The sequence below is a fragment of the Schistocerca cancellata genome, chromosome 4 (genome assembly GCF_023864275.1).
Source record: "Schistocerca cancellata isolate TAMUIC-IGC-003103 chromosome 4, iqSchCanc2.1, whole genome shotgun sequence".
In the NCBI taxonomy this organism is placed as follows: domain Eukaryota; kingdom Metazoa; phylum Arthropoda; class Insecta; order Orthoptera; family Acrididae; genus Schistocerca; species Schistocerca cancellata.
Genome location: NC_064629.1, coordinates 610,673,033 through 610,686,432, shown reverse-complemented (window position 1 = coordinate 610,686,432; position 13,400 = coordinate 610,673,033). Strand labels below are relative to the sequence as shown.

The following is a 13,400-nucleotide window of genomic DNA, read 5'->3' as shown; positions in this document are numbered from 1 at the left end:
AAGGGAGAGGGTAAGGAGTCATTCCAGTCCTGGGAGCAGAAAGACTTACCTTAGGGGGGGAAAAAAGGACAGATATACACTCGCACACACACACATATCCATCCGCACATACACAGACACAAGCATCTCTGTGTCCTTCACGATGATCACTCAATATCTGATACTGTTCTCACCCTTTATATACCCTTCAGCTTAGTTCAAAAGTTAAAGAAAGCTCTCAACAAAAGCTTGGGTCTGTGTATGTGCGGATGGATATGTGTGTGTTGGCGAGTGTATATCTGTCCTTCTTTCCCCATAAGGTAAGTCTTTCTGCTCCCGGGATTGGAATGACTCCTTACCCTCTCCCTTAAAACCCACATCCTTTCGTCTTTCCCTCTCCTTCCCTCTTTCCTGACTAAGCAACTGTTTGGTGCGAAAGCTTGAATTTTGTGTGTATGTTTGTGTTTGTTTGTATGTCTATCAACCTGCCAGCGCTTTTGTTTGGTAAGTCTCATCATCTTTGTTTATATATATATATATATATATATATATATATATATATATATATATATATATATATAGAGAGAGAGAGAGAGAGAGAGAGAGAGAGACTGGAGTAGTGCACAACAATTTTCAATGTAACAGCATTTACCTGTCTATATTTTTTAATTCAACGTATGGCTGTGTGTTGAATGAATGCTTTTTGAAGTACACATCTTGGAAATATGAATTCATGTTGAGTCCTGATGCTCCAAAATGGTATGTTCTGGAAACATCAGGTATGACACATTCTCTTCCTTTTCGTACTTCGGGAAGGCGCATCCACATGTCCCAGTCCCACATCTTCTAACAGAAAATGAAAAAATAATATTTTCTTGTTAATAGAAATATCAGTTGTTCATTAATTAATATTTGAATTTTTAAAATCAAAACACAAATATATGGTTATTTTTATTATTTTACTATTTTACAATGAGGAATAGGAATGAGATTACCACATTTATGACTACATGATGTGTTTAAACTTTTTGATATTTCTTTTTTCAAGTCAATTTTACATGCATAACACAGAAAAATATGTTTCCATGGTATTACTGTCTCGCCCTTTAACATTATCACCCAAGAAGTTCTTGCATTTTGATTTTTATGGATTTTTTATTGACATCTGTTCTTCATATTTAAAAAAATTTAAACTACTGTTTAAAACCCATCATTTGTGCAACAGTTACACTTATTTCATTAAAACGTATCTGTGGCTAAATGGTGTAGAAGGAATTGCCAACTTAAATATGCATTTAGAAACAATTCATATGTATATCTCATGGAAAGATCAAGAAGATAAAATTAGAGAGATACGACCCCACACAGAGGCTTACTGGCAGTCATTCTTCTCACATACTGCAAGGTGGCTTGCAGAATAGTTGTAGATGTAGATGTTGAGCACCATATATTTTATTCCTTTGATAGCCCTCACATTTTATAAAAGTTATCTAGGGCTGTGTGCTGCAATAGGAATTCCCCAGATGAAGCAGCTTCAGTTTGATTCTAGAAATATTGTCATTGGGAACCAGATATTGTATTCATTTGATTTATTTGTTCAGTTTGTGGCTGCCCACACATTAAAATTATAAGCAGACACCATTTTGGTTATCACGTTGTAAAATATTAAATGGTTGCTGCAAGTTAAGTCTTACAGCTAACTAAGTTTCAAGCGGTGGAGTATTCTGTGAATGGTATTGGATTTGTTCTTGTTTTTGTTATATAAAGATTCCTGTAAAGTGAATGCTGCAAACCTTGTACAGGAGAAACCACACAGACTTGTTATTTTCTGCATTCTTATCTACTGCTGCAGTAGATTCTCCTTAATGTTTGATAAAAGAACTGTTATCTTGACCTGTGGCACAAAGATAGCTTCTACTAGTTGTTTTTTTAAATGATTCTCACAGTTTTTAAGAAATCTCTTCCCACAAAGAGAATATAAAGGCAGCAGACTTAGACTTAAAATCTCCACCCCCCCCCCTGCCCCCACCCCTCAACTCCTCCTCCTCCTGCTCCTCCTCCTCCTCCTCCTCCTCCTCCTCCTCCTTCTCCCTTCACCCATGGACTGCATCACTTTCTTGATCTGATGTGATGAAAACCTATTTTCTTTTTTTCTGGAATACTGCCTTCAGTTCTGCCAGTTTTGTCTTGTAAGTTGTCAGTATCAGACACTATGTGCACCCTGTGATTTAAAGTTTTAAGGACTCTCTTTGTTTCTCATAGATGGTGTCAGCAGGATACCTGTAAATATAAATAATTATGGGTTAGCTTATAGAAGACAGTATGTCTTTAAGAACCATCATCCTGTTGGAATGCAAATCCAGGAATGCATTGAATAATTGGTACCATTTAAAACTCTCCGTCTTCTCTCATGTAGCGGACACCATTGAGAGTGTGGTGTAAATGAAGCATCCTAGTGAAGTGCTGTTGACAGCAATACATCCATCACAAGCTCTCAAGAAAGCACATCATTTCATTTTATTGACACCTCACATACTTTCTGAGCATTTAATTCAATGGAAAGCAGTAAAGTGTTCACAATGATTTATCCAGAGTCTGAATTATGGTGACAATGATGAAGCAAAAATTAATACAAAAGTGGAGAAAACTTTTGTGGAGGTATTTGAGCTTTTGAAGTAGGCTTAAGGAGGTGGTGCTCTTGGACAAAGACTGTTATTTCTGAATCAAAAGTAGTTGTCTATCAATTGAAGATTACCCTACACCTTTCGTGTTTACATACGAAATCAAGGATGTGGTATGTACAAATTGTTGACTGTTAGGAAATCTTCAGAAGAAGTTGGAATCTCAGATGGTTCTAGTAATTTTAGAAAAAAAAATTGCAGTGACCAAAGTGGGCTGATAAAGGGTCTAGGTGAGGGGAAGGGGGAAAAAATAGTCTACCGCCATTACTACACACAATTTTTGAAAATTTGGAGTGATAACCTTCATGGAAAGAAACCTCAATTGTGGCAAAACTGCTTGAGGTCTCTTCATCATGATGAAGTGCCTGACACCCCAGCTTTATCAGTTCATGCGTTTGGTGCAGAACATCAAATGAATGACCTTCCTCAACCCCCCTACTTTCCAAACCTCACCCCATATGACTTATCCTTATTCCCAAACTTAAAATCAGTGTTGAAAGGATGCCATTTGGAAATCAACAGTAACAATAATGAGAATTCATAAAGTGTACTATTGGATTCTCCAAACGTTGCTTTCCATGACTGCACGGCGAAGTGGTGACACTGCTGGGACAAATTTGTGAATATAACAGAGTACTTTTAAGGAGACAAGATCTAAGCATCTGTGAGTTGAATAAAATAATTGTTAAAAAAGGGTTTCAGTATTTTTAGAACAGACCTTGTACCTAAAGATTAGAACAGTGGGAATCACCTCCATTTATTTGGTATGATGATCAATAAGTACTCGGGAATATGGCATTTACCCTGAAAATGTCTCATGCCATCTGTGTAGTCCACATTGAAGTGAATCTCAATGAAAATTGTGAACTGTTGACATTCAGCATGCAACTGTGCATATTCAAGCCAGTAGAGTTGGAGGCTATTTTGGTTTGTTGTGAAGAGTATGTTCCTCAAATGAGTACAGTCACACATTGCTGTTTGAATATACAAGAAACTATGTTCACAAATGCTGGGAATTCATCCCTGCCCATGTCTGCTGCTGTATTTGTATCTAGTTTTCTCAGTGTACAAAATTCAACACACTTCTCTAAGTTTGGAAGGAAAGCTCACCTCTCATAGCCTGCTAACCTTGCTATTTCTAATTTGAATGAAGTTAGTGTATTTAAATAATAGTCATTTGCAACTGACACTTGTCAGGCAATTTAACAAGGTGAGTCACATTTAATCATTCTGACCAAAGCTGATGAATCATGTATAAGCATCCAATGGCATCTCCCCACCATGCAACATTCATTTAGAGCCAAATCACCCACTGAGTTTTCAGTGTTCTCAATCACTCACTGCTTACACTCCAGCAGAGCAACTACTCTTTGATCACCTACAGGCCACAAAACTGGTAAAATCTGTGAAGAAATCATCATGGCAGAGGACAATGTAATTAATATGAAAATACTCCTCCAGTATCAGCAAGCATGAAGGATAATTTTTACACTACTCACATAAGAACAAAATGAGGACAGTAAATTGTATCTGTGACTACACATTCTGTTGTATTTTAAGCTGGCACAATGACATTTCACTGGTATAAACTGATGAAAACAAACAAGGGGGTTCAGTAGGTTCCTCACTTGTTTACCCACAAAAAGGCTACATAATTCACATGCTGACAGATATTTCTGACATGCAGTACTGATAGCTCTCATGAAGATGAGATGTAAATGTTCTTTTTCAAGTATACCACCTGCTTCAGTTCACTGAGTGCCTTGAGAGTATTCAGTGAATGTACCCTGGAAAGAAACTTGTAGAAAACACCCACTTCTCCCTTCAAAGCCAAGGTAAATGGATATAATTCCACTGGAAACCAGAATACATTGGAATCCGTCGTAATTAGATTTTATATTCAGCAATGAAACATGTATTTTATGGGGCAACTGTGAGTTAATGTGCCTGCATCAACTCTGTTATTGTGGAAAAAGATAATCATGGATAGAGAGGAAAGAGAGTGACTGGTGTGTCTTGACACGGGAAAGATAGAATGGATGTATTTTCACACTGCTTATTTATTTCCTTTGTTCATGAGTAAAAAGATGTAAAGTTAGCTTTTAAAAATTGTGATCACACAACTGGAAATATTCGTTTGACCTAGTTTACACTGGTATGCCTTCTCTCATTCCACTTCCTCATGAATGTGTTTCCACAAAGGGATAGGAAACATCCACATTCTGCAGATTTATGATAATCCACAAGGGCCTGTAGGTAATAGTCAAAACATTTTCTGTCTATAATCTTCTTGGATTACTTTCTTGTAATCATCTTCCTCTTTCAAAACCAAATATGAAGAAATAACCCCACTGACTCAAAAATATACAGAGTCTTCATTTGACCATTGTGGTTGCTTTTTACACATTACTAAATATAATAGGATGTGCTTCGTTTCTCATAGATGAGCAGAAACTTGATGAAATTCTATGCCTCAGTTTTGTATTTGGTTATCCATCAATAATAAGTAAACATCTACACACCCATGGAAATTAAGATTTTGTGTGCTTGCTCCAGGATGACAATGACAACAGGTATCTATCTAAGAAGTTATTAGTTTCTTTCTTACAATAAAGATGCATGAGTTTTTGACACTCCTACCAGATAATGCTGTTCCTAAATTAAGAATAATCAGAAATTGGGGCATACAGTCATAAGAATAATTAATTTGGATACATATGATTTACTTATAACTAAATGAATATTACAGCTGTACACTAAGTTGATGAAAATTGTGAAAGCCAACAAATTAAGAAAAAAAAGGATTTATGGAAAAATATTGTTTTAAAAATGCAGTTAATTTCTATTAAGAAATATCATCACCCTAACCATTAATACAAACCTCCTCCTCCTGCTGCAGCAGCATGCCATTAAGGAAGTTCTGCTTCAGCTTGGTTGGTATCTGTGTCCATTGTCTTCAGAGAGCACTTCACAAACACTTTGCAGGTACAGCAAGAGGAGGCAAGGCCTTTCACATGCTGGTCGAGAACATCCCACAAATGTTCAGTATGATTATGGTACAGGATCTGTTGGTCTCCCCATTACTGGGTACTGTGCACCTCCTAGCATTGACTATTAGAGGTGCTCAGTGTGAATAGGAATTTTCCTCATGAAGACTGGTCCTCATTAGTTTGCAAATTTTCTGATGTGATGATCTAAGATCCCTCCTAAAAATTGTGGTGTCACACTCACGGAGCTGTATGTTTCTTTCATTGGCATCTTTGTAGCAAGTAAGAATACTCACATGACAGGACTGAAGTGGGTAAAGCATTTCTGATAGGGTGTAACTTATTACTGGTTCTCTCCAGATCAGTGAGCATCAAGTTTGGCTTCTGAAAGAAAACTAAGATTCTCTGTGAAGATGAGCAATTCCCTCTGCCATACAGTTGACCCATTTATCATATTTGTAGTCACTCATTACTGGGATGCAGCTGGTCAACTTTGCTTTATCTCCATGAGGTATATTACATTCGCTAAGTTTCTTCCAGTGTGTACAGATTGTCAGAGGATAAACATACAAACATTTTTCAATTTAAATTTTTTTGCTCCTCTTCTTTTACAGAACTTCATATTTATACTGTTTTGACTCAGTATAATGTTCTGGCTCATATAAGCCCTCTAACACAAATGTGTAGAAACGTATATGAGTATCTGCAAATCTGTATGCCTTATCATAGGCCAGGAGCATCACAGATAAAATTACCATCAAAGCTCATGTATTCATATTTTGGGATCAACATTAATTTACTTTTTTTCTAAATCTCTTTGGTTTTGCAATTTTTTTTTTCTTCCTAACTTTATGCTGCACAGTGTGTTTCTGGTGATGTCGTGGACTTGCTATTCTTCCCAGGAGAAATATCAATGCCATTTGATTCTGTAAATTTTTGACAGGTGAAACAGTTAAATCTAATGAATACACTAATAAACTTTCTTATCTGTATTTAACTGTCACTTTCACACTGTTGATTGCTTGTTTAAATGCCTATCCTCATGCCAATATTTGCATTATCAGAGTTGAAAGTCAGTGTGTTTCATCTGACTGAATTCTTCCTGATATCCATTTTTATCTTAATGATCATCCTTTGTGTTTATTCTTTTTATTTGGTTTTTAACTCATTTGCAACACAAAGGAATCAGTAACTTCCTGGCAGTGGCAGTGTTTCTGTTTCAGAGCACTTTACATGCTAATTATATCATTACTTCTGAAGTGACTCAGTGTTTGTCTAAAGTGATTATTTATTAATTACTAGCATCAGTGGCAGACTACCTTTCCTGTTCTTAGTATTCTGTTTGATCATTTAATGTACAATAGTTGTGTGTTACTGCTGATCCAACAATAAAACACCAAGTAACTATATCACTTAAAAATTACAAACATTATGAAAAATGTGTCATACAGTCACACCAGATACAGAAAATACTGTCATATTAGCAGAAACTCTCCCTGCTTTGTGCAGGTTATGGTGACATATGAAATCAATACATGATATATTCATAAAATACACTGCAATAGGACAGTCTAAAAATATTAAGCAAAAATAATAGTGAAATGACAAGAAAGATGGGATTTCCTGATTTTAAACTGAAGGCCTACTTGAAAAAATTTGTAATCCTCTTTGTTGTTATTCATGATTCAGCAGAAGAATTTCAGAGCTTTTTTTCTGGATTAGTCAAAAGCAGACCCTTCTAAATCATCTCTGTGGTGTTAAGAGTTGTCATATCATACTGCATTATTATTTATTTTATAGACCTTATCTTCATACTATAAGCAGTTTACAGTTCTTTCAGCACTTTTAAGTTACTATTAGATACTGAAGATTATTTTTCTTTCAGAAACTGGCAGAATCCATTGTAAGATAAGCTGGTGCAATCATTTAGGTATCATTATTTGAAGTTAATAATTCAGCAGTAGCTCAAGTGTGAGGTATGAGATGGAAACCACATTTATTTATATTGACATATTGCAGAGTTTTTACATGATGATCACAACACACTGAACTTCTTGTACACTAACACAAATTCTGTTGATCAATTTTTCTTAACTGCAGCTCACTGATCACTTATTATTTTTATACATACACATTGTGACTTTCACCTGTTTTCATTATCTTCTTGATGTGAATGACTGTCTTCATCTTTCAGTTAGAATATTTTTTCAGCTTCTGCAGTTGTCATTGATTATGGAATACTTTCCCACATTTTATCGCACTTGTTCCAGATGCTTGAATACAAATATAGCTAGTCAGATTTATACAGTCCTCTATGAGTAGGTGCTCTGAAACATCCTTATTCTTTTATTATGTCGTTTGTCCTATGTCATTAAATATGGTTTAGAATAATAAAAATTTCATAAATTCACATCGAGATTTTTCCAGATTTCCTTTCTCAATCTGTACTCACCCTTCTATTCTTTTCCTCCCTCCATCTTGACTCATTTATTTAGTATCACACATTTCAAACCATATCCAAAAATAACTGCTGATTATTTCATTTCATCATCTTCTTCATCCTTATTTCTCTTCTAATAAAATTTAGTTTTTAAATAATGGCTCATCTAACCCCATCTTGTTCATATCCACCTTAAAATGTGTTGATTTCCATTAACATCTAATTGTAGTTTGCTATGAGCAGTCATTCATTTCAAACTCAGTTATAACAGCTGAATAACAGTCAACACGTAAGAATGTTGAAACACTGACTGACAATGCTTTTAAATGTTGTTGCAATATTGCTAGAAAACACTTTTAAACATTTGCAAAGTACATCATTTTCTATAGCAGGATGTTTGGCAGATATATTTAAAACAGCAGATACTACTGCTAATATTTTCCTTAATTACCAAATATCCACCAATGACTTAAAAGATTATTTTTTAATTGTATTTTCATATTTTGCTGTTAATAATTATTCTTGTACATAGCAAGTGCAGTCTTGAGGTGTGCAAGAGTGATCACTTCAATGTTACAATCACAGTCTTGCCCATTACTTCCATAATCAAATGCTGTTCTAATCTAACATTTTGTTTCACAGCACAAATAACACTTTAAGATATTACTTACTCAGTATGTCTTTTTTTCCTGTAAGGATAGGTTTCTATTTCAGCGACATCACTACACTGTTTTACAGCTGAATTTTTTTATGTACCCTTTGCTCAAACATCAGTAACTATCTTGATCTTGTTGTGCATTGTTTTCCAGTCAGCTATTGGACAAGGCTGAATAAGCCAGCAGAATTCCAAGTGTGTTCTGGTAAGAGGATAGACAACATAAGTATTTCATTTCACCTATTTCACCATATTTACTTAACTGCCCTAAAAGTGCTTCTCGGTTTGTAAGGAAAACGCAGACAGTTGGACACATAGTTACGCACAAGTTATTTGCCTTCGTTATTGATTCATATAGTTCTGTTTAGTTGATGCAAAGTTGCTTCAGAATGGCAACACATGACAGGTCCCACATTTATATCATCTTCTAGCACTAAAAGCAGACAAATTGTGTCAATGTAACATCAGCGCAGCATACTGCTCCGAATATAAACTTAAAGCACTTTAATCACCTTGAGCACAGACAAATTTTTTAACTTCATCTACATCTATACTTCACAAACTAACTTCTGGCATGTGGCAAAAGGAGAAGCATGTCATTGTTGCTAAATTATACCATATCTCATCAAACATTGTTCTTTATAAACAGTGCCCTATCAATTTATAATTTCCATTCAGTATCCATTCCTCTTGATCCTATTCATTCATACTTTTTAAGTCTTGAGAATTACGCTCTTCCTTAGAAATGTAGTACATCGTCATTATTCTGCCACCTTGCGCCATTCATCTCTAATGAGTTCATCATCGATGGGATGTCAAACCTTATTCTTCGTTTCCTTTTTGCTGTCTCACTGTTTTGTGAAGTTTTCTCTGTTTGATCAACACTGAGTTACCATAACAACAGATTGAAGTTCATCATATCTACCATGTCCTACAGCTTTATTACACTGGTACCAATGAAATGCCATATGCTAAGTAGATGTCTTCTGTTTCTCTCTGTTCACCTCAGCATACTGTGATCTGTAACAACCTTCTTTTTTCATCATTTGAGTGTATTTGCTGTGAATTAGGACTCAGTAAATCTTTATACCTTGTTTGTGTTTATAAAGTACAATTTCCCATCAAAATTATACTTAAAGTGCATGTTTTTATTTATTTAAAAACAATGTTGTAAAATACACAAATTTCACTTACAGTACATTGTCTTAATCTCACTTCATGTTTGTTCTTATAGTCAGTGGGAAATGTAGTTCTCGATGTTTTGCACGTGGCATATGTTGTCTGATTTTCATTGAAAGCAAACATTGTTGTCTTTTATGCTGATGTATTGAGATTACTACCACAAATTTCATCATTCTGTTGCTCTGAAGCATTTTATTTGTATCACATTTGATACTACTCAATAAAGATGATTATGTTATTATGTGCATGGCTTTAAACAACTTGAAAACTGAATGTAGTTATTTAGTAAGACACATAAGGTACATACAATGAAATGAATCAATCAACTCTGTGCCAACTTTCACTTTTGCTTCTCTGATTATAACTCATTCATTGTATTTGCTGTAGAAGTTTTGTTTGATGGCAGGAAGGTCATGTAGCCATTGAGTTAAAAAAAAAAAAAAAAAAAAAAAAAAAAAAACTAAATCAAGGAAATAAATAAAGGAAAGCCTTTGTTGGTATCTGCTAATTTTTTGGCTCAATATACAACTCCGTATCAGCTGACAAATACGAATTATGATCATACCTTTCTATGAGCTGTATTTATATACTTAACAATAATTTGCAACTTAAATTTCATAAGGGTGTAACACATTTATGAAGTGGAAACATGAGCACAGAAACATTTGTACTGAGTCTCATACTATACTGTCCGCATCCAAAGACAATGGTAGTGGCTCATGTAATCTTCAACTTAACTCATCTTCCACTGATATATAAGAATGGTAGTGTTTTTAGCAAAGAATATTTCCTTTGCCTGTGGCCATACTGACTTGGCTATTTTGTCTTGATATGATAGAAAAAGTGTTAGAGATATATAACAAGAGGAAAAAGAGACAGGGAGGGAGGGACGGGGAGGGAGAGAGAGAGAGAGAGAGAGAGAGAGAGAGAGAGAGAGAGAGATATTGCACCTTCATAACATATTTGCCAATAAAATTACTTGCGCTGGCAAAATTTGCAAAGCATACTGTTCTTGCAACTTTAACTTAACAGAATGGTGACAACAGTATTTCTCAGTAATTCTATTCACCATTTGTCACAGTACAAAAGTACATGTATACAAAGAGATTGGCATAGATATGAAAGAAACTGGCTATGCACAGATAAAAGACTTTTCTTCTGTGTGTCACATGTTCACTTATAATGTTAGCTATAATATAAGTACTTTTCACTGAATTTTCAGGTAACATTTCTCTTCACAGAGTGATTGATTCAGATAGTTACAAAATTAGTCATTACATGTGATCCGATAAACTAACAGTAGAGCAGCAAAATTACATTTTCAGTTTTAATGGCTGTTCAAATATCAGTCATAAATATTAATAATAACTGATACTTGCATCTCATCCTTTCAGATATTTGAAGTGGAATCAGTATGTTGCCTTTCCTTTTAATTGTGTCATATCACAAACTCTCTTGTTAAGAGGTAATGAAATAGACCTTTCATGATCCCTAAATTAGATTAACAATTAGTCTCACTTCACCCAGAATCAGTGAGAGCAGGGTGTTTAAGGTCCTACAGCCTGAAAATTGCACTGACCTTCTCAGGAGTTGGCCATTTAGATTCCAGTTCATCCTTGTAAAGAGATCGTTTTAGTATCCAGCCAAGACCAGGCATTGTTTCTACTCTATATAGTAAGCTTGGATCACTACTTGTATGTTCATATCCTTGATCATTCCAGGCAGAGATGCAGTAGATTGAATCATCTTCCTCAAGCAACCTCAGAGTTTGGCTAAAATAACTGAAAAACAATAAGTTTTGAGTTTTAAACACAGTTTCTCAATAAGAGTGGTATTAGATAATTATCTGTTATGTTCTTATTGTGATACACATATGTTAATTTTATAATTAATGGTGTCCAGATGTCTGGAGCACACAATAAACACACAGAATAGCAACAGAGTGAGTTTTCTCAAAAGATGCACATCAAAGTGGCAGTAGTTACTCAGGCTCATTTTTCATATAATTATTGGTCTAGGCTTGTGGGTAACAAACAAACAATTGGAGGAAAGCAGAGACATTGTATAAAGATCAGTTGACTGCCAGACAACATGCCCCAAGCAGGTCAGGCTACATGTCATTAATTCATTATTCACGATCTATGAAATGTTTGGAATAAGAGATATCCATATGAAAGTGGCATGCACTGTTTCTGTTTGTTAGCATTTCTCTTATGAATGTGCTGGATACAAGTCTTTACCTTCTAAATTTTCAAGTTTGTAAACTTTTCTGTTAAGTACAAGGGGCATTACAAAACTCAAGTTTCATTATTGTTTTTGAAAGAGAGGATGGTTCATGAGATGATGCAAACAAATGCCACATGAATCCACACTCATTGCTGGTTCAGTCATGGAAGGGGCATCAGTGGATGATAAATGATATAGATGCAGGCCAGCATGTCCAGGGAAATGCAAGATGGGTTATGGGAAACCTGACCCTGAATCACAAGAGTAGAAGAATGGGAATCAGCCTCAATCACTTGATGTGGTACATGTGAGAGGGAAATGTGTTCCTGTTCTGAATCATCATAAGTGATGAGAGATGGGTGCGGCACTTTACCCCAGGATCCGAGGCTGGCTGAATGATGTGGAAGCATCCCAGTTCGCCAGCGAGGAAAAAAATTCTGAGTGTCACACATCAACAAAGGTTATCGCCACAATATTCTGGGATGTGAAAGTTGTGATTCTCCTGGATTTCCTCCAGAAAGGGCCATCAATGCGGAATGCTACTTGATATCCTCATGAATCTCAGGTCTGCCATTTGATGGAGAGACCAAGGCTCCTGAGTGAAGGTGTTGTGCTCTGGGACAACAACACAAAAACAAACACAGCATGGCTCACACAGGACCAGATCTGTCTCATGAGATGGGAGAAGTTGGGTCACCTGGTCTACAGCCCCTATTTTTCCCCATTGGACTTTCACCTGTTTTGGAAGCTGCTCTCAAGATGTCACTTCCAAACCAATTCTGAGGTGAAGCAGGCTGTGTGACAGTTCTTTGAATCACAGGGCACCGAGTTTTACCAGAGTGATTTCTTCAAACTGATCGCACGCTCTGACAGACGTCTCAGAGTTGGTGGTGACTACTTTGAAAAGTAATACCAGGTGTATGTTTCATGATGCCATAGTGCATTTCTTTTTGGCAATAAATTTTCTGGGTGAAAAAACAATGACAAAACTTACTTTCAGAATGTGCCTTGTATTACAATATTTACTATGGTACAGCAAGAAAATATTTTAAAAAGTGCTACAGGAAAAATAAAAAATCTCCATAAATATACACTGTTAATAAGAATCAAGGAGAAAGTTATGTTATAATGGAGAAGAAATACTGCAACAAAGAAAGTAAATTTTAAGGTAATAGCTGACAGTAGTGATGTAAGATATGGAATTGAAAATATAACAATAATATTAAAAATAAAGATGTCAAATAGAAAGA

General features: G+C 35.5%; 1 protein-coding gene across 4 annotated transcripts in view; it reads right to left on the bottom strand.

The window, feature by feature from the left end:
- The window catches only part of LOC126185203 (protein O-linked-mannose beta-1,2-N-acetylglucosaminyltransferase 1-like), an 842,885-nt gene that overhangs the window by 34,446 nt on the left and 795,039 nt on the right, over nucleotides 1-13,400 (bottom strand). For 3 of the 4 annotated variants that reach the window (XM_049928081.1, XM_049928083.1, XM_049928082.1), the window contains 2 exons: nucleotides 11,504-11,705; nucleotides 632-825 (listed from right to left, as the gene is read on the bottom strand). In XM_049928081.1, the coding sequence (XP_049784038.1) occupies nucleotides 632-825; nucleotides 11,504-11,705 (396 nt within the window). The remainder of the gene's footprint in view (nucleotides 1-631; nucleotides 826-11,503; nucleotides 11,706-13,400) is intronic. The other variant, XM_049928084.1, reaches the window with a different exon arrangement.